Below are 24143 nucleotides of genomic sequence, written 5' to 3'. Positions count from 1 at the left end.
CCTACTTGCCATTCATCACCGAAAGAATATGTGCTCTGCGCACGCAACTTACTACTTGGCGTTACGAGTACAACAGGCAACAAGCGACAAGCGACGGGCGAAAAACTGTATTTTTCAATAATCGAGTACTCGATTATTGAAATCGCTTGAAACTCGAGTACTCGATTATTGAAATTAATCGGTTTTTCCCATCACTACTTATTTCGTTTTGAGCCATTTCTGGCTCCAATTCAATCAGCAATCGACACGAAAGAGAATTAAAAAAATATTGACTCAAAACTGACAACTAAAGAGACTTTATATTTATTTGTCACATTACATAGAAACCAACACCAACCCAGCACAATATTTTTTCTACGCGTATTAAATTCCTTAAAATAATAATTTCTGAATATTTTTTAAAACGTAACTCGCTATGGGAAAAAATATTGTTTATACACGACGATAAAATTGCATTATCGTCACCCGAAATTAATTCACTCACGATATCATCGCTCGTGAATTAATCTTTTCTGACGATAAAATACCATTTTATCGTCTTGTATAAAAAATAACTATTAATTTGAAAACAACTTTTATTTAATTCCATCCGAAAGGTTAAATAAAAATAATATATTTTGTTTATCTTTAAGAACACTGGTAAACCGTTTTTCTTGAAGTTTGGTACTGTTACACAGATTTTAATGCCAAAATGAATGGCCATAGTATAAAATTCCGTAACAGTCCTGAAAGGATACTTTTTACTAGGGTAGAGAATACCACTGGTGGTACTACTTTTATCCTTATGGATACAGTAATTTCAATAAATGAAAATTAAAGTTAGGACTATTTTATGTAAAAAAGGTGCTCTTCGTTTACTTCGAAAGAGTGAACGGTTTTCCAGATATTTGCGTTTAAAGGTTCCGATGCAAATTTCTTTACATTTTATCATTTCACTAATACCCCTACTAAAGTCGATGCATCGTAATATTTAAACGCAAATATCTTGAAAACCGTTCACCTTTTTGAACTAAACGAAGAGCACCTGTTTTAGGTAAAAAAAGTTCTAGCTTTTTAAATCATTTGTTGAAATTACTGTATCTATAAGGATAAAAGAAGGGCCACCAGTAGTACTCTATACCCTAAGTACCCTTCTTTAATTCTTTAATACAAATAATGAACAAAAGAAATAACCATAAAGAATTCTAATCTCTTTTTGGTTTTTTGTTACTCTAAACGAGCAGCTATTGATGGAGGACTTGTGTTCATTCGGCTTTGTTCAAAGCGTTCGGCAGGATAAGATTTTCAGTTCTTTCTGTTGTGGGGGATTGATCGTTTTTATTCTCATAACGATTATTTATTAGTTTCAGCCAGATATTTTTATATTGTTTTTGTTTTACGATTATACCCTATAGTAATTCATCTTAACTACCTACCTGATAATACAAGCGTTATAACTTGGATGATATATAAGTAAATACCCCAGAGCATTTGCCCTTTTTGTGATAGTAAGTACACCGTAGAAAGTAAACCAAATATGGAATAGCATTTGGTTTCACAAAAATAATAATTTTTGTACAAGTCCGGCTTTTGTTCGGATTTCATAGATCACTTGTTTGCAATTTTCAAAAGCTTTTATGGAAACCCTAAGTGATAACAGCAATGTTCTATAAGTCCCCTCACTTGCAAACCGAATGGGACACTCTGTACAGGGTGTCGCATTTTGATTGAAATCATACGGTATCTCCGTTATTAGTGACGATAGAAGGGTTAGGCCTGTTCCAATGTTGGTGTTGGGCTGACACCGGTGTTGATACCGACACCGGTGTTCATTTCGATACCGGTGTTTATCTACAACACCGGTGTTCATCTCGACACCGGTGTTAATACCGGTTTTGACTACGACACCGGTTTTGATATTGACACCGGTGTTATGTAAACGGGTTAAAGAAGAAATAATGATAATAACTTCAAAATAAACCTGATAATAATAATGTCGTATCGGTGCTTATTTTTATAGTTTATTAAAGCGTTTTATTATTATATTTACCAACTTTAACTTAAAGCTTTCAAATTTAAATATAATTTTTCTATCTGACTAATCACTAAAATAAACTAGAAGCGTCAGATAAACAACTATTAAGTAAAAAATTGTTTAATCAAAAACAAATAGAAAACAAAACAAAACATAAACAAAAATTTGTAGCTGTAAAATAAACTAAAAAATATTACATTAAAAAACTAAAAAAACAAACAAACGGCACCATCGACATCGACGATCGACACCGACACCGGTGTTGATCTCGACACCGGTGTTCATCGCGATACCGGTGTTGAGATAAACACCGTTATCGAGGTAAACACCGGTAATGAGATAAACACCGGTGTCAAGATAAACACCGGTGTCGAGATAAACACCGGTGTTGAAATGAACACCGGTGTCGGTGTTGACACCGGTACACCGACTGAAACACCGGTGGTCATCAACACCTAACACCGGTATTCAAATCTCAACACCGAACAGGTCTAAGAAGGGTGCTGTTTACACAAACCTGTCACTTATTTGTCAAACGAAAGATGCTGCAAACAAAATTTTCATAACTCTCTACAGGGTCTTTTTAAAAAGTTTGCAATTTGGGACACCCTTCGCATCTCTGTTATTGTGAAAGGTATCGAGAAGATGAAAACTGTTTATTGTGGAACTTTATACGTGGAATACAGTGGCGTAGTCTGTTATTCTACAAAAAGAATATTTTTGAAGATATGAACTAAAGTTATGTCTTCTTAAATAGAACACCCTGTATATTTATAAATTATATGATCTGGCTTGCCATAAGCTTTTCAAAAATATATATCACTTTATATTTATTTTCACTATTTACTGCAATATTTAAAAGTTTTTATTAAAAGATCATATTTATTAGTAGGCTATGATTGATAATAAAAGAAACTAAAGAGTTATTAAAAGTATACTGCTATCTGCCTCTTGTTTTATTTCGGGAGCCATGCACTAATAAATTTATTATATATTAGGGAAACTTAAATCTCTACCGCTATATTTGTAAATCTTGAAAGATATCGTACTGGAACTTTTAGATATTCCCTTACCTTAATTTACGTGAAATATACTTTCAGCAAGATGCGGCTCCCTCTCACAACTTTGAAACAATTGAAAATATTAAAATTTGTTAAAGGACTATTTCCTAAATCAATGAATAGGAACCAATGCAATGCACCCATACGATGGCCTCCCTGATTCGCGGATTTGTCCGTTCTCGATTTCTGTATTTAGTGATTTTTGAGATATGAAATATATCGTAGCAACTACAACAATGTCGAACACCTGGAAAATGCTTTCAGGCAAGCTTTTAGATATTTGCAAACCCATCCTGTTTTAATAAATCCTGTTATAAAAAAAAGAAAAATATATTGCGAGATTCAGTTGTAACAGTTTAAAAGTAAAATATTTTAATCTCAAATAAAATTTTAATGTGTGTATGGCTATTTTAATAAATACCATTTTGATTTTTTGTTATTTATCACGGCCTACTAATTAGAAAATGATATATTTTAAATATTGCAGTAAATAGTAAAAATAAATATAAAGTGATATATATTTTTGAGAAGCTCATAGCAAGACGGATCAGACGATTTATAAATATACAACCATTTGAAAAAACATTAGTTCATATTTTCAATAAAAAAAAATTCGTAGATAAACAAACCACCCCATTGTATTTTAAGTAAAAAATTCTACAAGAATCAGTTTTCACCTTCTCGATACCTTTAACAATAACAAAGATACGGGGGTGTCTCAAATTGCAAAATTTTTAAAAAGACGCTGTAGCTCAGAAATGAAGAGGGCTATGGAAATTTTGTATACAGTATATTCCGCTTGACCCACCATATAGATATACATTTATAGACGATACCACTTCAAATTTATAATGTTACCAAAGCGACTTTAAAAATATAATAACTGTCTTTCAGACATAACGAATTCTAAGATTTGGACTGTTGAACGTCTTCTGAGCTGTTAAATGATACAATGACGTGTAGGATACGGCGCATACCTACGCGTTTCGATTATAAAATTGTAGATGCTATCGAAACTCGATTATCCCGTTCGGATACGGGCGAGAAGCGACGTTTTTTTCTCTTCTTCAGTTTTTTTTAGATGAACGTCAATCGGTCTGGCTTTTTAATAGCATCAGGTGGCATAATAAGGATTCCTTTTTATATTTGCATACTTTTGGTTCATCCACGTGTAGATCGATAAAAATGTTATCTAAAATATTTTTTTAAAGCTCTGCAAAGGTTTATTTTAATATAAACGATGTTTCGAGTGACTATCTAAAATTAAAAATATATATAGAGAGTGTATTCATCTTATTTAATGAAATTTTGGTTAAAAACGGTAGGTTCAAAAGAGTGGTTAAAAACTGGAGTTAATCTAACTTTATTAATACTATTTTATTTAGATATTTTTTTTAAACGCCAAGGATAACATAATTAATCCGCGAATCTACTTACCTCTTATTGCTATTGAACTGGGACTCGACGCCTCTAAAGGACTGTCGGGATTTGAGCCTGGTTCTTGTTTTACACTGAAAACAAAAAATAATTAATTACACATATTATTACTCATATTCGTTTATAAAATTGCAATTATATATTTATGCACGAACATATAGTATACATATATGCTATTATTTTACACAGGTACGGACCAATAATTATTACACTTCAAACAAGTTAAAAATATGTAGGTGGCGCCCCCTACCAGTATAGGAGTCATATTGATATCGAAATCAAAATTCTCATATCAAAAAACACCCACAGACAGAAATGATTTTGAAAAATCGTAATAAAAATGAAACTTCCACACCCTGCATCTCCGAAGCAATTTTTAGGACATAATTTATAAGAATTTTTTACTTTTTTTTTCCAAATCAAACCATATAAGAATACCAATACCATATACCATATATATATACCAGAAGAACGCTGGAGAAGTTTCCCGAATACAATTCGGACAACCCTGTAGAATGATTTAATTATCTTTCACATACTTAACTGTACAGGGTGGGTCAAATTCGACGCTTTTAAATTAATAAACACCCTCTTCTATAGGAGATATCTGTATCTGGAACTCAATTTTCACCAAAAACATGATGGTGAAAACCGCACATCAATATCTGTTACCGTTTCGGAGTTACGGGGTGTTTTTCAAAAATGTGCATTTTTAACAAATCGCTGTAACTTTTTTGCTATTGAAAATTTTGTATTTCTATGAAAACATTTTCAAAGCACCTTTTTATGTAGAATTTAATGGTTTAAGTATATTTTTTTTAAATTATTAATTTAAGAGTAATTAACAGAAATATTGATTTTTTATTTGGGACACCCTCTATATTTTTAATTAATTGAAAAGAATTTAAAATTACCTTTCCAAAAATATAGCACACTTGATATTTTGTTATAATCCCCTTCGAAATACAGAATTTTTAAAAGTTCGCCACTTTTAACTAGTAGGCTTTGGACTCCTTATTGATGATATGCCCTTAATGGAACTCGAAAACATATTTTTTCCAGCAAGACGACGAGCCGCCTCTGAACGCTGAAGTTATCAGCAAATTTTAAGCCGACTTCAAAAATAATTAGATAGTTAACAAGATCTCCAGCCGTTGGCCGTCGAGGCCGCCTGACTTAGTGCCCATGGATCTAATCCTATGGATATATTTGCGGAAGAATGAGGTTCCTTATTCTTCCGTATAATCTAGAAAAAATTAAAAATATTTATGAGGAGGCTATCTTTTTACCCCACTGAGTTAACGAATTCGCAAGAAATTTTCAAAAAACTGCCCCGTCTGTACATAGCAGAAGACGGTCGATATGTCGAACACCTGTAGCAAAATCTCATGTCTTGGTTTGCTATTTATTTTTTTGTTATTAGATATAGTTTAAATGTGTTGATGATGGTTAAATATATTTTAAATTGTTATAAAATTCTGCATATCTCATAACCAGCGCCTATTTTTCATCTGGTCGGGCCCTCTTTTCCAATAAAATTCAAGAATTATGAATATTTTTCAACCTTTAACGAGCCCTCCAGACCTCCAGGCTTATGGTAAAATAGGTCCTGCTCATAGCAAATATTATTTTCGTTTTAATTGATGCTCACAGCTAGAATTTTTTTGCATTACAGCCGGTGCCGTTCAAAGCCTATACCCTTGATTATATAGACAAGGCCTATACTTATTTAAAGCGGGCGAATTTTTATATACTCTATATCTCGAAGAGGAATCGAGCAAAATATCAAGTGTGTTATATTTTTGGAAAGGTAATTTTAAATTATTTTCAATAAATTAAAAATATACAGTGTGTCCCATATAAAAAAATCAAATTTTCTATTATGAAATTCTTAAATTAGTAATTTTAAAAAATTATACTTAAACCATTAAGTCAGCAAATAACACAGAAAATGTTTTCACTCATCTAAAAGTACTATAACAAAAAGTTACATCGATGCATCTATAATCGAAAAAACACCCGCTTTCAGAAAAACAGCCTGAATAAACGGTTTTCACTATCATGTTTTTTGACAAAAATGACTCCGAATTCCACCGATATTAGTTTTTCTCTATCTCCTATGAAGGGTGTTTCCATTTAAAAGCGTCGAGGAATTTGACTTCCCTGTGAAATGATCAGATTGGTCTGTTTCAACAGAGAAACCCTATTTCCTGACTAGATAGAGCAAAACCGACATAGATGTCATGGGCTCGATTTCTGAGACACGTTTAGTGGCGACCGCCTGTTATTTTCAGTGCTAACTGAGATGCAGGGTCTTTTGAATTTTTACCATTTGGAAAATTGCCCATAACTTTTTGTATTTCGCGGAATAATAAAATTCTGTAAAACGTCCTTAGGAACTTTTTAAGCACAATCCAGTGGCGTGATCAGTTTTTTTTCTATACTTGCTCTTATTGTCAAAAATAATAGAGAAATATAATTTTTAAATGGAAATTATAGCTGGCTATGAACTTAAAAAAATGCTCGCGTTTAATCCTTTCAACGATATAAAGTTATGGATATCTATTTAATGAAATATTAAGTTTTTGTCTTTATATCAAGCTTGGGCCTTGTTGATTTTGTGTTGGCCTATTTGACTAGGTATTTTTTATCACAATTTAATATTCTATGTTATTATTTATCTGCATAATTAAAGACTTTTGAAGGTAAATTAACATTATATATAAGTAATAGTAATTACAATTGAAATCTATACAATTACAAAACTAAAAAAGTATTTTCGAGTGACGAATATAGTTTTGTAAAAAAGTCATTAACAGAAATCGTCAAAGAGTTAAGAACGATTTATTGAGCGAACTGAATTGTAATAAGTCCAAAGTTTACCTAGTAACCTTCCGCAATTCTTCTCTCGTCCCCAATGGTTTCCAGCACCCTCATATATAAGGTCTTTTAATTTCGCCCATAAAAAGGCGAAAGGAGTTGAAATCACAGGATCTAGCAGAACCAAGATATGGGCCCGTTTCAATCAATTCTCTCTAAATTCTCCATTTTAATATTTCAGTTGTAACCCTGGCGTTTTTAATTCTAATTGGTAATACTAATATAGAATGTTGATTTACCCTCAAAACGCTTTAATTATGCAGATAAGTAATAATATAGAATATTAAATTGTGATAAAAATAATTAGGCAACTAGGTCAACATAAAAGCAAGGCCCGCTTGGATACACAGATAAAAAAAACCTAATATTTCTCTCATTCTTAGAAATAGATACCCATAGCTTTATATCGTTGGAAAAGGTTAAACACTAGCATTTTTTAAGTGCATAGCCAACTATGATTTCCATTTTAAAAATTATATTTTCTGTTGATAATTCTTTAATTATTAATTTAAAAAAATATACTTAAACCATTAAATTTACGTAAAAGGGTGCTTTGGAAATGCTTTTCATAAAATACAAAATTTTCCATAGCAAAAAGTTACAGCGATTTGTTAAAAATGCATATTTTTGAAAAACACCCTGTAACTCCGAAACGGTAACAGATATCGATATGCGGTTTTCACCATCATGTTTTTGACAAAAATTGAGCTCCAGACACCGATATTAGTTTTTGTCTATCTCCTATAGAAAAGGGTGTTTCCATTTAAAAGCGTCGAATTTGACCCACCCTGTACATATCATTTCAAATTACACCAGCAATACCTAGAACCAAAATCCCAAAAATACGAAAAATATATTTATAACTATACAGGGTGTTCCGAACTGTATTCCGGAAACTGCGGCAGCATATTCTGCAGTAACCAAAATAAGTAAAAAAGTTCGTATAAATGTATGTCCTAAACTGCTTTTTTGAGTTACAGGATGTAGAAGTTTCATTTTTATTTCGATTTTTTCCGAATAATTTGTGAAAAAATATACATTTCCGTGTTTTTTTACGTAAAAACTGTCTCTTGATACAAATCGCTACGAGCAACTGTTCTCAAGATATCTAAAATAGAAGTAGTCAATACGTGTCATCATTGACAAAAAATAAACATGTTGAGAGTAGATAGTTATTTGAGTGAAATGATAAAATTGGAAACTTGTTCTTGTTTTAAATTAATCATCAAATTTTTCTTCGAAAATAATGATGATAAAACAGTTTCTGAACGAAGAACTTTTGACACAAAATCATTTCATTTAATTTCAGTCGAATATCTATTTAGTCAACATGTTTAATTTGTGTCAATGATGACAGGTATTGATAATTTCGATTCCAAATATCTCGAAAACCATTACTCGTAGCGATTTTTACCATCTTTTACATCTTTTTTACGTAAAAAACGTTGTAAATGTATATTTTTTCGCTCAGTAGTTTTATACAGGTACGGACGAAAAGTTATTACTCTTCAAACCAGTTAAAAAATATGTAAGTGGCGCCCTCTACAAGTAGGAGTCATATTGACATCAAAATCAAATTTCTCATGTCAAAAAACTCCCAGATACCAATTTTCATCCAAATATTGACGTTATCAGAAATTATTTGGAAAAAATCGAAATAAAAATGAAACTTTTACACCCTGTATCTCCAAAACTAAGCATTTTAGGACATATATTTATACGAACTTTCTTACTTATTTTTATCTGCAGAATATGCTGCCGAAGTTTCCGGAATACAGTTAGGACCATCCTGTATATTTTAATTAAAGTTAATTATGTTAAAAATTATTAATTTTCGCTATAGCTTAATCTGATACCTCTAAGTTAGAAAATTCACTCAGCCTAAATAGTAGTCTATCACAACGTTTTCGAGAAAGTATTTTAAGACGTCTGGCTCTTTGATATATCTTTTATTATGCTCTCTGGAACAGCGTGCACGCCGTCTGGCTGCCGATACACGTTGCGTTCATTACTGCGCATCCAAAGAAGATCCTATATTTTTTAATTAGCGCTTTAAATTTTAGTATTGAATAAAAGCCGAGTAAGTCTCCATTAGCTCGGCGCGTATAGCTTTCGCCTATGAAGCGAAAGTCAGTGGTTCGATACCGGCTGGGGGTGTGCAACTTTTTTTATTTTTTTTTTCGTTTATATTCTGATAGTAAAGTATTAAATATTTGTTTTTTTTTATTACCAGAACGGATGGCGTTTATGGGTTTATGATCCGTAGTGTATATTAAGTAGAATTTGATACTTTCATTTGTTTTGAAGGATTATTGTGGTAATTAATTATTAGATAGGTTTAGGATGGTCTGGCTGCCGCGCCGGTAGGTTGCGTTCACTACTGCGCATCACATGGGTACAGGGTGTCTCATTTTCGTGCGTTTTTTTGGGATTTCTCCTTTATGAGTGGAGATATAATGATACGTTTTTTTTTCACGTTACTTTGCTAGTTTTTTATGTAATTAAATATTCTACACATTAATATTAATCAATCATGTTTAAAAATTATCATTATTTTATATTATTTAATTTAACCAGATAATTTTGTTTTCCATCGTTATCTTAACACACTGAACTGAAAATAAACTTGTGTAGCTTTTAGATAACAATCTGTTAAAAACAGTATTATTAAAATGATTATTAAAATAATAAACAACAGCTGAAAAAATATTTTGAAGAAAGAGAGGCAGAAATTACGTTAATAAAGCATTAAAATGTTAATTTTTATATATTATGTTTAAATCTTTAAAATGAAATTATAAGATTTAAATATTTTTATGAATGAGGCAAGAAAAAATTACAGCCAACATCTTTAGTTTTATTTTTAGACATTATGTTTAAATCATTACAATCTAATTATTATGATTGAATTAAATATTTTTATTTAATATTAGTGTCAGCAAATATTTAGTACTTTACTATCAGAATATAAACGAAAAAAAAAATAAAAAAGTTGGACCCCCAGCCAGTATCGTACTACTGACCTTCGCTTCATTGGCGAAAGCTCTACGCGCCGAGCTAATGGAGACTTACTCGGCTTTTATTCAATACTAGAATTTAAACCGCTAAGTAAAAAATAGAGGATCTTCTTTGGATGCGCAGTAGTGAACGCAACGCGTATCAACAGCCAGACGGCATGCACGCTGTTCCAGAGAGCATAATAAAAGATATATCAAAAAGCCAGACGTCTTAAAATACTTGTTTTCCCGGCGTTGCTAGCTCTCGTACTAAAAGCTTAACCAATCTGAATAAACCCTAGTACCGCATTTTAAGCTAGAGGTTTCCGCCGATTTACTCTGCTGATCGAATACTCGTCAGGTGTAAACTAGCCATAAGGCTATAACAAACATAACTATCGATAATCCTATCCGTTTCAGAATGTGCATTAGCCGACCGAAATCGTGATAATGCCGCCGGTGCAACCGGTAAAATTTTAATTCCATATAGTCGTGGATGGGATAGATGGAGGGGATAAAATCGGTTTCGTGTCGGAGGAAATTGGGCCGCTAGCTCCTCAGAGAAATAAGTAAACGTAGAAGAGTTTTAAAGTATCTGGAGGACATCTGTAACTCGAGAACAGTTAATTATGGAGCTTAGGGAGAAAATATTTATAGGTAAATCAATCAATTTATAGGCCATTGTCGCAGAAAGCATGGCAGACTTGCAAACGCTGCTAGACAGAGTACATTATAAGCTATTGGAGTCTAATTCCAAATGGGGTATTAATATAAATATCAAGAAGACGAAATGTATATTTACATCAACAAAATTCACCTTCTTACAGCGCTTAAGGGACATAAAGGATCATTACTACCGCTTCCCCGTTCAAAATATTCTAATAAAGTTGCGATGGTTTTTTTACAAAGATATTTAAACTCAAGAGTTGCACGCTCACTGATAGAAACCTGTCAGTGCAAACCCATGTGCAAACCCGATTGCGGACACTACGTTGTTATATATGGACAATTTTTCTTTCCGGATGCGAGGCATTACAAACTAAATCTAACATAATGTAAAAGCAAGCGCAAGTAAGAAGTAAAACATAAATAAAATAGAGGCTTTTGAAATGTGGTGCTACCGGAGAATCCTTAAGATTTCATGGACTAATCATACAAGCAACGAAGAAGTTCTTGGACAGCTCAATAAAGATCGGGAACTCTAATGCGACACATAATGCGAGGCACCAAATAGTACCTATATTATGTTCCTCGTTTGATCATTCAAGGAAAAGTCGAAGGTAGAAGATGGATAGGTCGAAAGCAACTGTCATGGCTCAGAAACATATGGAACTGAACCGGTCTGGGGGTGTAGAGACTGTTTTATGCAGCAAAAGATAGATACCTATTCAACGAAATTATCATGGAAATGGCAAACGCCTCAAAACAGGCACAAGAAAAATCGGCATAAATAATTTTCAACTCGCTAGCAAGCCATTGTAGAATCTAGAATGAGTGGAAGGGGAGTTAATCACCGCGACCATAAAGATCTATTGTGTTCCCCTTTCTTGATTTATAACTCATTATGCATGGGGATCTCCTTATTGTAGGGGAGACAGGGTCTTTTTAGAAGAGTGTTTTCGCTTTTTTTGCTTCCTCCGCAACAAATCTCCAAAACAAATACTTCGTGGAACTGTCGGAGGTATCCTCGCACTGCTCCGATCAGATCTACTCTCAGCGGGTCGTCTCACCCGCCTGGTTGACCCAGGCCGGGTAGAGGAAACGGTAGCTTGTGTGACCTATTGGGTATAGAGCAAATACGTTTAAATAAAATATACGACGGCCTCCCCATAAGAGCAATGAGAGGATTTACGTCCCAGTATTGAAGGAGGACAGAAAATCGAGTCGAATGTTCAAGACATAGGTTCATCCTTGTTTAGTCAAATCTCCTACAAACCAAGGATAGACTTATGTAGGAAATGCATTGAAATTCTATAGCCATCCTTCAATATCGGGACAGGAATTTAAGCGGTACCCTCCGTATACTTTATTTTAAACGTATTTGGTATAGAGGTAGGCTTCCGATCCTTGCTAGAGAAAGAAGGTGATAGCTTGTGTGCCACTTTTGGTGGTCGGTCTCGCGCAAGGGTCCGCTGCCTCTCTTGTAGTTCACTTTGGAATTGGTCCCTTGGAACTTGCACTGTTAATGTTCACAGTGTTAGTAGGTGGTTTCCCTTATACTTCATCGCAACAGTTAGTCGGTCCACTTCTTCAGATGCCCGCATGTAGAAGTTAGGGGTATGCAAGGGGTGCCTCCTGGTGTCCCAAACTTTTAGACCAGTAGAGGCTAGTCGTCTATCTAAACACGCATCTCTTTGACCTGGTCTCGCCATTGTAGAATTTAGGTTTTTGGTGAGGTTTCCCCCCTTGAAATAAAAATTGTTTTAGCAGACCAGTGTTTTCGGACCAGCTTTTACATGTTTATTGTTGTGTATAATAAATGATCATTCACAAAAAAGTATATTTGATATTAATTAAACTTTTAGGTACGCAATCAAGGGCGCGATTTTTAAATTCATTGTTGCCAATCATGGACATATGCCGTGCTGACTAACTGGAATTTAAACTTCACGCTGAGAATTCAGGTGGTAGCTTTGCTGTAAAAAAATGTCAAGTTGCCGCGTTTATTTCCCATACAGCACGTCCAAATGAAATTACGTCTCTACAAGAGAGACACATGAGAAATAAAATATGTTAAAGTAGACCTAAGTGCTCATCTAGTTCTGACGTATACATATGAGATATACGCAGGTTTATATTGATAGAACTGTGTGATACAGTTGTATACCGTACGCACTCAAGATTCTAAAGAGTTTTATATAACGTAACACATAATTATTCAATAGTTGAAATCCGACGTCGGTACATGAGACGTACAAGGTATAATTCATACGTGTGTGTGATACTTTGTATCACACTTGTGTCTAATACACACCTTGTAAAAGTGCGACGTAATTATTACATATATAAATAACTTATAGACACACTGTAGTTGTGTCCTGTTGTGTCTACATTGGCATGAAATAGAGCTCATCGTGGGCACGCCGACTCGCCGACCAAGTGTTATTACTTTATTACTCGGAAGCTCTCGAAATGTTGTGTGAGTGAGTGCAGTGTCAAAATGGGTTTTAAGGTAAGCACAAGTTTTTAATTACCTTATTACGCCTAAGGGCTATAGAGGTATCGTAATACTTTTATACAACGGTCGATTTTTGTATTATTGCAGCGACTCTATGAAAGATACTAGTCCAATACACAATTTACAAAATTTTGACTCCAATGAGTATATATTCTCATATAATGACAAAGAAGTTAGCTCTGCAATATAATTTGTTTGATTTGGAAGCAATACAAATCTAAATGGACCACAGAAACCAGGTTTAAAACACTTCGAGGAACTTCTTAACCTAACACTTGGTAAGCTATCGATGGATCAATAAACACACATATGTTTTTAATATTCAATAATTTCAATTCATATAAAATTTAAAGATGAGATTGTTAATCTGGACATAAAATAGAGCAAAGTTCAACGGGGTGGTCGATGAATGAATATGCGAACAAACCAACTACTTGGAGGAAAAAAGGGGGAAAACAACTGAAAGAGATGCATCAGAACGTGGTGATATACCAGTGTTTACAGTTTTAGTATGTTATTATAGGTACTTATATTTTTAATACATTTTCATACAAATTCTGTTATTTTACAGTGTTTTCTTACTTCTGTTTTCCTTAGTGTAAATAATAGCGTTCCTTGATAGAAAGAAATATAAAAATTTTATTTTTTAACCGCTTACTCGATTTGATAAGGAAGGAAAATGGTACATTTAATACAGAAAAAAAATGGAACAAGTTTATAGCTACTTCTCTTGAGCTGACGAGATACTTCAAGAAGATAAAAGTTTTGCCTCCCTAATTTTCGTTCTAAAAAACATAATTGATATCACTGAACGAAAAGGTAACAAAACTTTTATTATTTCCTGAATTAGTTCATGAGAATTAGTTTTATCTAGGACAATATATATACACGGAGCAAAATACATACGTATACACGCGGTAGACACAAATGTAATGGGTAAACAGAGTTAAAACGTAATACACAAGCATTGTGTATCTTATAGCACACTGCGAATCTCTTATTTTGTGTATGCGTAAATGCTATACTGTGGCTACATTGTGAGGCGGACGTTTAACCCTTGTGCATACGTGTTGAACTACAATGTGTAAACGTAACATATTTACATGGATGGAATTGTGTCATCATGTGCCTACATCTGTAATGTAAGCACATCTTAAATGTGATTTGGTGTGCTATATGGGTTATTTATTTCCTGACATTGTCATTCGTTTTACTCACTTTCACTTTAGATTTATATTACGAGTTTTCGGTTTAAATAAATAGTGTTGTGACACTTTAAGCTTAAAAATGTTTACTAGGAGACCTTGTACCCTGTAGTCGAACATTGTTCTTGTTAGAACCTCTTTTAGTGTGAAGTGTACAAAATAACTTAATAACCGTAAAAAACTCATCGCAACTTTATTAGAATATTTTGGACGAGAAAGCGGTAGTAATGGCCCTTTATGTCCCTTAAGTGCTGTTATGAAGGTGAGGTTTGTTGCGCAACGGTAAATAATAACTGTTTATATATTCATAATTAATTTATTTTTGTTTCCTAAAACATTTTAATTAAAAGGAAATACATAAAAGTGGACAACGCTGTTCCGGTAAAGCTTAATCACGCGAATAAAAGTTTATTTGGTATGAACTATATATTAATATTAATTGTTACAATTATGGTCTACAAACCAATGTTAATTACTTGCCTACCGTTGTTTTTTCATGGAATAAAAACCAATGTCATTTACATGCTAGGGCCGTCTCTATGTTTACTTATTTCTACGAGGTCCTATTTTCCGCCCCGTGGAGTGGTGGAAGCAGGGTGGAGGAGCTGGTGTCGCATGCAGGGGGGCAAGCGGAGGAAACTGTTTGGAGATGGGATGAGGATGTAGGTCAGGCGCGAATTTGGGACGATTTGGAACACGTGGATGTATTTTCGGCTATTGATGGTAATATTTCATGCGAGGAAGATATATAGCTAAACTGAGTGGGGGAGGAGATGTTTCTAAATTTAATGAGCGTTATATTGGCTTGTCAATAAATTAGACATTGTTTCTATTCCAATTTAAGAAAATGTTTAATTCTGTTCTGTATTTTTTACACGGTAAAGGAACAAAACATTTGACTTAAATTATTGTAGGGGTATTTTTTTTAAGTGGGGTTTACATAAAATTTATCTAGGTATAGTAAATAAATATTTAAATATTCGTGAGCAACAGCCGCCAAATCCGTGTACAGGGTGGGTCAAATTGGACGCTTTAAAAGCGAAACTAATATGGGTGTCTGGAGCTCAATTTTTATAAAAAACATGAAGGTGAAATGGTGTTTTTCAAAAATGTGCATTTTTAACAAATCGCTTAACTTTTTTGCTATGGAAAATTTTGTATTTTTATGAAAACATTTCCAAAGCATCTTTTTACGTAGAATTTAATGGTTAAGTATATATTTTTTTAAATTAATAATTTAAGAATTATGAACAGAAAATTTGATTTTTTATATGGGACACACCATATTTTCCTCAATTCCTCTTCGATATATATAGTTTTTAATAGAGATAGAGTTAATAGAGATAGAGTTTAATAGATAATAGAGTTAGCTGTGAGCAGTAATTAAAACGAAAATAATATTTGCAATAAGAGATTTATAATTTTATAACAATTTAAACTATATTTAAGAACATCAACACATTTAAACTATGTCCGCCATAGTTTAAATGTGTTGATGTTTAAGAACATCAACACATTTAAGCTATGGCGTAACTAGCAATTCATCCTGGGGGGGGCCTAGAGTTGAACCCTGGGGAGGCCTAGGGATTGTGTTTTTTAAAAAATGAAGAATAATATTATTAAAAATAAATACATTTTTTGAATAAAACGTTTACATGAATTTATCTACCAATAAATTTGATAGACTTAGTTATTAACCAAAACTAACACACATTTGTTGAACAAAGCAAAATAATATTAAACTAAACAAAAATGGAATGTCATTTTTACTACATCACAAGCAAATAAAAAAATAAATATTTAGCCAAGAGTCATTGTTCAATAAAAATGATTTCTCGGGGGGGGGGCACCCCCGGGCACCCCTGTAGTTACGCCAATGACTATATATAATAACAATAAAAATTAATAGCAAACCAAGACATGAGATTTTGCAATAGGTGTTCGAAATGTCGACCGTCTTCTGTTAAGGACAGACCGGCACCGTTTTTGAACATTTCTCGCGGAATTTATTAACTCAATGGGGGTGAAAGATACCCTCGCATAACCGCTAAGTACTTCTAATTCTTATCTAGATTATACAGGCAATTTAAAAATAACAAGCATTATTCTTTCGCAAAAAAATCCATTTCGACAGAAATCCATAATAGGCACCAAGTCCGGCAGCCTCGACGGCCAACGGCTGGAATCTTGGTTAGCTAATCTATTATTGTCGAAAGAAGCTGCAAAAGTAAGCTGATAACTTCAGCGTTCTGAGGCGGTGCCTTGTCTTGCTGAAAAAATATGTTTACGAGTTCCATTAGGGACTGGTCATCAATAAGGGGTCCAAAGCCTACTAGTTAAAAGTGGCGAACTTTTAAAAATTCTGCATTTCGAAGGGGATTATAACAAAATATCAATTGTGCTATATTTTTTGAAAATGTAATTTTAAGTTATTTTCATTTAATATACAGGTTGTCCCAAATAAAAAATCAATTTTTCTGTTGATAACTCTTAAATTATTAATTTTAAAAAAATTATACTTAAACCATAAAATTCTACGTGAAAAAGTGCTTTGGAAATGTTTTTATAAAAATAGAAAATTTGTTAAAAATGCATATTTTTGAAAAACACCCCGTAACTCCAAAACGGTAATAGATATCGATGTGCGATTTCCACAATCATGTTTTTGATGAAAATTGAGCTCCAGACACACATATCAGTTTTCGTCTATCTCCTATAGAAAAGGGTGTTTCCCTTTAAAAGCGTCCAATTTGGCCCACCCTGTACATGGATTTTGCGTTTGTTGCTCACGAATATTTAAATATTTATTTACTATACCTAGATAAATTTTATATAAACCCCACTTTTCTTTTTCTGACAGACGAAATGAAATTTCCATTCCCGAACCATTATGGACGCCACCCGTGTCACCGTCCATAAACCGCGCTTGACGTTTTGCCAGCATCCATTCTATTCTCCATCCTTCCCGACTCTCTTGTCTCATAAAATATTACGGATCGCCGACAAAATATATCCACGTGTCTCCTGAGGCCGGGAGTAAATGTTACCAATTTGATCCCACCTCGATTCCCCGACCAATTTCTTTATGTCAAGCTGGAATTTCGTCTCGCGAACGACGTGGCCCACACGTCAACTGATAATCCTTGTCTTGGAATTTTTCGATGGTATTTAATATTGCTTCGCTTAATCAGAAAAAGCTGTATACCGGGAGACAAGAAAGTGTCAATAAGTTATCGGAAAGTAATAATAAAGATGTAGATTGTATGGGAGGAGGCAAGTTAATCAGTACAGTCTTAGTTACGGTCTTCATCAGTTAATTTTTAGAATTTTAATTTCATTAATTATATATAATTGACAATATAATATAACCAAATCTAGCGTTTCGGTTATTTATTAATTTATAAATTAATAAAATAAGAAAAATAGTTATTTTTATCCTTTTTTCTTGGATCAGGGAAGCCTGGTAAAATAATATGGAAACGTTATAATATATAACCACAGATAACATATAATCATGTAACGTTAAATCTAAATCCAATTTATATGTAAACATTAATATTAATGACTCTATTAGTTTGCATTACTTAGTACACTGATTTAGATTTCGATTAGATTTAGATGAACTCTGAATTTTACTTTTTGTATAGGAAACGATGTTCACTAGCCGAGTCAGATTGACACAGCCGAGTCAGATTGAAAATCTAATAATTTCTACTTGCAAATTGCAGAGTTTGAAAAAAAGCAAAAGGGAAAGTAAAGAAAATAAAACCTAATTGAGAAAATTGTTTAATTTTCAAATTTTTCTAAAATTTCAATCTTCGAAAGTCGGATTTTTTGGATTTGCAAACCTTATATTGTAGCATTATTTTCTCTAGTTTAATCATCTTCGTATCTCTATCCTCTAGTGTCATACACTCTTATATGAGACACCGTGAATTTCTATCTCTACAATCTCTTTTCTTTTTCTATACTAAGGCGATAACGGCCTGCGGCCATAACTATATTTGTGCTGCAGAAATAAACGGGTTTCTTAGTATTTCGTAAAATAGCAATTTCTGGATTAAATTACCTTTATATACCTTATCTAGACTTCAAGGGAACGTTGGTTAGAAATGAAAAGAAAATAATCCCTTCTTTTGTGTCTCTTAATATAAGCGGTTGCGGCTTTATACACTAACTTATTATCCTGCAACCATATATTATATTTATATGAAAATTCTAGTAATCAGGAAGTTTTCTCTTCAATATTCAAGTATGTAGATAATCTAAAATCTAAATTCAGTATCTAAGTATTATACCGTTTTTTAATTCTTAATTCTCAATATACATAATGGCCATAATATATCGTTTAAAAATATACGGAAAGGAATTTAAAGAATCTTTTTTTGAATCTAGTTAGTCTGTAATAAACATTTTTTGTTAAAATGGATATGGTAAACAATGTTTATCGTTCTGACCCAATATTATCACAAATTCTTGCACATTTCGATTTGTGGTCTCTTGGGTTTCAGAAGAAATTTGACCATTGTTTTGGCCTTAAAATGCCTAGAAACATTATTTCACAGTTTAATAGAGTCAGAATAGTAACACTGTCTCAACAGGGCTACCGGCAAGTTGCAATAGCTGAAATTGTAGGAGTTAACCAAAGCGATGTTTCGCGAATATTAAAAAAAATCAGGGAGACAAACGAGGTTACAGACCGGCCTGGAAGAGGTAAAAAGAGAGTTACTACTGCTGTGCAAGACCGTCAACTATCCCTAATTGCACGACGCAATCCCCTGCTTTCTAGTACTGCTATTAAAAGTGTTTGCTTGCCTTGAAGGAGTAAATGTTTCAAGAAAGACCATAGCAAGAAGACTCCATGACCGAGGATAACATTTAAGGAGGCCTCTACGTGTTCCGAAGCTTAATTTACAGCACAAAATTACGCGACTACAATGGGTTGAGGAGATGAGAGCAAATGGACCTAATTGGAATTCGTCATGTTTAGTGATGAAACAAGAATAGGCCTAGTGTCAGACTCGCAACGAACTTTGGTCTGGAGAGCATTGGGAAAACGAGCACGAATGAATTAATGAAGTTCAACCCCGTGTCCCGTTTCAAGGGGGAAGCATTATGGTATGGGCAGGTATAATGCACGAAGCTTGATGCCTCTTGTTTTTATTGATGGCACAATGACAGGTGCCTTATATCTTAAAGACGTTTCAGAGCCTATTGTGCGTCCATTTCGAGGGGCAGTAGGAGATGAATTTGTTTACATGGACGATAATGCTCATTGGCAACCGATGTCTCCAGATATGAATGTGATCGAGCATGCTTGGGACATGCTAAAACGCCATATTGCCAAAAGGAATGATCCCCCCTTACCTTAAATGAATTGAAAATTGCTGCGCGCGAAACATGAGAAGCCATTCCTCAACATTTTCTAGACAACTTAATTGAGAGCATGCCATGTCGTCTCACAGCTTGTATTGAGGCTCGAGGAGGCAATACAGACTATTAGTTGTGAGAAATAATTAAAATTGTTTTCAATATTTTCTGTTTAAAATGAAATTTGTTTTTGTTGATTTTCACTCATTATGAAATAAAATTATAATAAAGTGTAGTAAAAATATAAAAATAATCATAAATATTAGGTCCAAAATAAAATAAAAATATTGTCAAGAAAAATGGCGTATCCGCCAGAAATTAAAAATGTATTACTGGTTGCCTGCACAACCGCAACGTATCCGCCAGAAATTAAAAGACTTTTTCAGGCGCCATCTTTTAGTCAAGTCGAGAAGTAAGGGAATCAGACAATGGAATTGTCTGGTATGAAGAAGTACGCTTTCCGAATTGGGAAATTTCGAGAAGCAGTCAATAGAGTATATAAGCCGGAGCCATCGACAACTGAGACAGTTTTTGAAATTTGAATATACCGCGTGAGAATTGAAAATCGGACAATTTGGTGAAGGAATCTTATAAATAGTTAGTTTGTTGTGTGTTATAAGTTAGTAATTGTGTATAAAGTGAGAAAATAAATTCGTTAAGTATTTTATCGTGAGTTTAAATTAGTGGACCCACGGAATCCGTAACAACATCTTTATATTCAGTAATGTTGGCCATGTGTGTATACTTACTCGTATTTGATCATACTTATAATATGATATCAATCAATTTGCCGCTACAAAAAAAATATTTTGTAAAATTAGTTGTGGCAAAAAATTGTTGGTTGGTACCACTGGTCGGACAAAACTGGTCGGACAAAACAAAACAAAATTTATTGAGAAATAAGTTAAAAATATGGCTTATATATAGTATTGCTTCAAATAATTGAAAACCCAATTCTGCCGCTTTGTTCTATAACATTTTCTTTGCCGAAATTGTCAGCCTGAAACCATTAAAAATTCGGGAATGTGATCACATGTTTGTGCTTCCCAATTTTTGAATGTTAAAGATAGAGGTGAGATAGTTGGTAAGATAAGTTGAAAATTTTGTATCTAGTTTATAAAGTACTTATAACTTTACGTGTATGTAGAATAGTCCAAACTTTAATTTCAAATAACAAAAAAGGATACTTTTTAATATTTTAATGTTAAATTTAGGTGTCCGATAAACTCATATAGGGAAATTAAAATAACTTTCGTTGCACATCATAATACGACCACCAGCAAACTCCATAAGACGACGCATGGTGTCATTGATGACGTGCAACGAAAGTTGTTCCAATTTCCCTATATATAATTTTGTCTTAAGTCCAGTAGTCGGACGGGTGTCGACTACTGGAAAAATAACTCTTTCGTTTTTGTCTTTTTGTTGATAATTGATATGTAATATCTACTGTCTTTTTCGTTTGAGACATAATTAAACATGAGTTTTTGGTAGTGTTTCGTGGTCGGACAGCAAAAATTCAACACAAACGCGGATTAAAGGAAATAAAAATTGTCCGACCACCGGTCAACTGGTAATATATTTGAGAGGTTGGACAGTTGCTCTTTTTCGACGTCATATTGCAGACTTCAGACTGATTTTTGGTTATTTTCAAGCATGAAGCCTAAAGTAAAAGGGAGTTTTCATCAATACAATAAAGATGCATTAGAAAAGACGGTCCAAACTGTCCGAGAAGATGGAAAATACAAGGAGGGAAAGGTACAAGGGGAGAATAGTGAGATCAGTGGTTCACATGCGAATCATGAGTGCCACTCTGTGTCGGATATGACGCCGGAATGTATATGTGTGCGACTAGTGTAAATATTCTAGCTAATTTTCTCTTCTAATAGATATTTTGATACTTTTTTAACAATGTTTTATTTACCTTTTTAATACAAACAACATATTATCTGCTGCTATTTTGATGGTATTCCAAATCTTGTATGTTACGTCGACAGAGATTTTTGCATTTTTCTTTTCATGAGTGAAAAAATCAATTTAAAATACTTTGAGACTTTCGTATGGCATACAACATACAACATAATATTGTAGATCTAAGGCACGCTATTTATTTTATTCAAAATAATCAACATTTAAATTTTTGCATTTTTTTGTAATTACTATTCTAAAAATACCTTCACTTCCTCTACTGAAGTGCCCGATTTAGCGCGTGTCCGAATTAGAGAAGTTCTACTGTATCTAAAAGGTTTTTTAAAATAAAAATAAGCAAACAAGTTTGTATAAATGTATGTCCTAAAATCCTTTGAAATTATCCTATACCGGGTGCGTCTCAAAAGTGGCTCACCCCTATAAGTTTTTTATTTTTTCAGATAACAAAACGAGATTTGGTATTTTAGTATATGACATAAATTAGGATTGATTGACGTACTCAATTGTTTTTGGTCACTTCCTGTTTCACTGGAAATGACTACAACTTTTGATTTTTAAATGGCACCCTGGGTTTTTTTACTTTATTTGATAGAAAATGACACTCTGAATAGAATGACAGATCATATGTCAATTTTTGACATATTCGCTCAAAAAAGCTTATTGTTAGCTGGATTATTTGAAATTGTAACATGCAGTTCACAACAATTTGACTCGAAATACCAAAGTGTGTGGTATCAAATTATTCTTAGAAACATGCTTTTTCCAAATATGCTAATGAGCCACCCTCGTTGAGATGTAATTAAAAATACGATTTGGGCATATTTTAACCGGCCAGGACAAGACACAAAAGGATTAGACGATCGAATCTATTTTTCCAAGGCTCCTTGATTAAAATTAGTGTTTTTAATAAAGCCATGACACTCTAGATTTTTAAAGCGAAAATGTCAAAAGTTGGCATACGATATGTTATTCTATTTAGAACTATCGAATAAAGTAAAAAAATGTCGAGGATGCCACTTAAAAATCCAAAGTTGTAAAACGGTGAAACAGGAAGTGACCAAAAACAATTGAATAGGTACGTCAATCAATCCTAATTTATGTCATATACTAACATACCAACAAAAATCTCGTTTTTTCATCTGAAAAAAATAAAAATGTTATGAGGGTGAGCCACTTTTGAGAAGAACTCGGTATAAGTAAACTATATAAATTAATGATAATGTATACACCAAACATTGTCATTAATTCAAATCTAAAAAAATCTCGAAACAGGAAGACAAACATTTGAAACCTGCAGCAGACATCGACCTGCACCCGTCTGCTGCACCGAAAATTCCCGGCATCAGCTCCGCACTCACCTGGCGAAGGTCGAATCCGCTGCTGCGTTCTGCCGGGGCGAGTTCTCCTCCGACGACGGTTCCTGCGTCGTGGAGCTGGCGACGACGGCCTCCATAGCGTCGGGACGGCGAACGGCCCATGGCGGGCGCCCTACGTGTTCGACTCGCCGCCTCCTGCCGCTTGCACCGACGACCGGACCATGGCCACTCGCAGGGGGTGCAGCGTCGTGGGGGCTCTCGCGGCTCGACTGAACGGGGAAATCTGTTCGGGGAGCGATAGGGTGCAGGCGCAGGCGCGCTGGACGGCCGCCGGGATAACCGGGTCTGTAGGCAACAGGGCTACGACGGCGGCGGCGGATTTGTTGTTGTGGATGCTCTTTTTGGGGAGGTGGGGAGGTTGTAAAGGGGATGGGGAGTTGCAGAAACGGCGTGTTTGGTGTAAAGCCGGTCCTACACGATGCGTCCGACGTTGTAACCAAGATTTGGCACAGTTTTCGACAATATTGCAATTGACAGGTAAATCCTACACGATGGGGTGAACGTTTGTTCCAACATTGGGAGTAAAGTTGGCACTACATTTGTGAATTTAAGCCAGTGTCGTAGATGTAGAATGTAAAACAAGCGAAAGGAGGGTTAATCACCGCAACCTTAAAGATCTATTGTGTCCCCCTTTCTTCAGTTATAACTCATCATACAGTCATAACCCATCATACATGGGGGTTTTCCTTTTGTGGGG

At 34.0% G+C, this 24143-nt stretch overlaps 1 protein-coding gene across 1 annotated transcript in view; it reads right to left on the bottom strand.

Annotated features, from left to right (window-relative positions):
* Positions 1 to 23631, bottom strand: part of LOC115889743 (ecdysone-induced protein 78C) — a 206347-nt gene extending 182716 nt beyond the window's left edge. The window contains exons 1-2 of the mRNA XM_030909819.1: positions 23429 to 23631; positions 4513 to 4586 (exon numbers count right to left, since the gene is read on the bottom strand). Coding sequence (XP_030765679.1) covers positions 4513 to 4586; positions 23429 to 23523 — 169 coding nt within the window. The 5' untranslated portion in view covers positions 23524 to 23631. The remainder of the gene's footprint in view (positions 1 to 4512; positions 4587 to 23428) is intronic.
* Between the last annotated feature and the right edge of the window lie 512 nt (positions 23632 to 24143).

Source organism: Sitophilus oryzae, unplaced genomic scaffold, assembly GCF_002938485.1.
Source record: "Sitophilus oryzae breed Bouriz unplaced genomic scaffold, Soryzae_2.0 scaffold_845_pilon_pilon, whole genome shotgun sequence".
In the NCBI taxonomy this organism is placed as follows: Eukaryota; Metazoa; Arthropoda; class Insecta; order Coleoptera; family Curculionidae; genus Sitophilus; species Sitophilus oryzae.
Note: the sequence above shows the minus strand (reverse complement) of the source record. Positions and strands in the feature narration are given on the sequence as shown.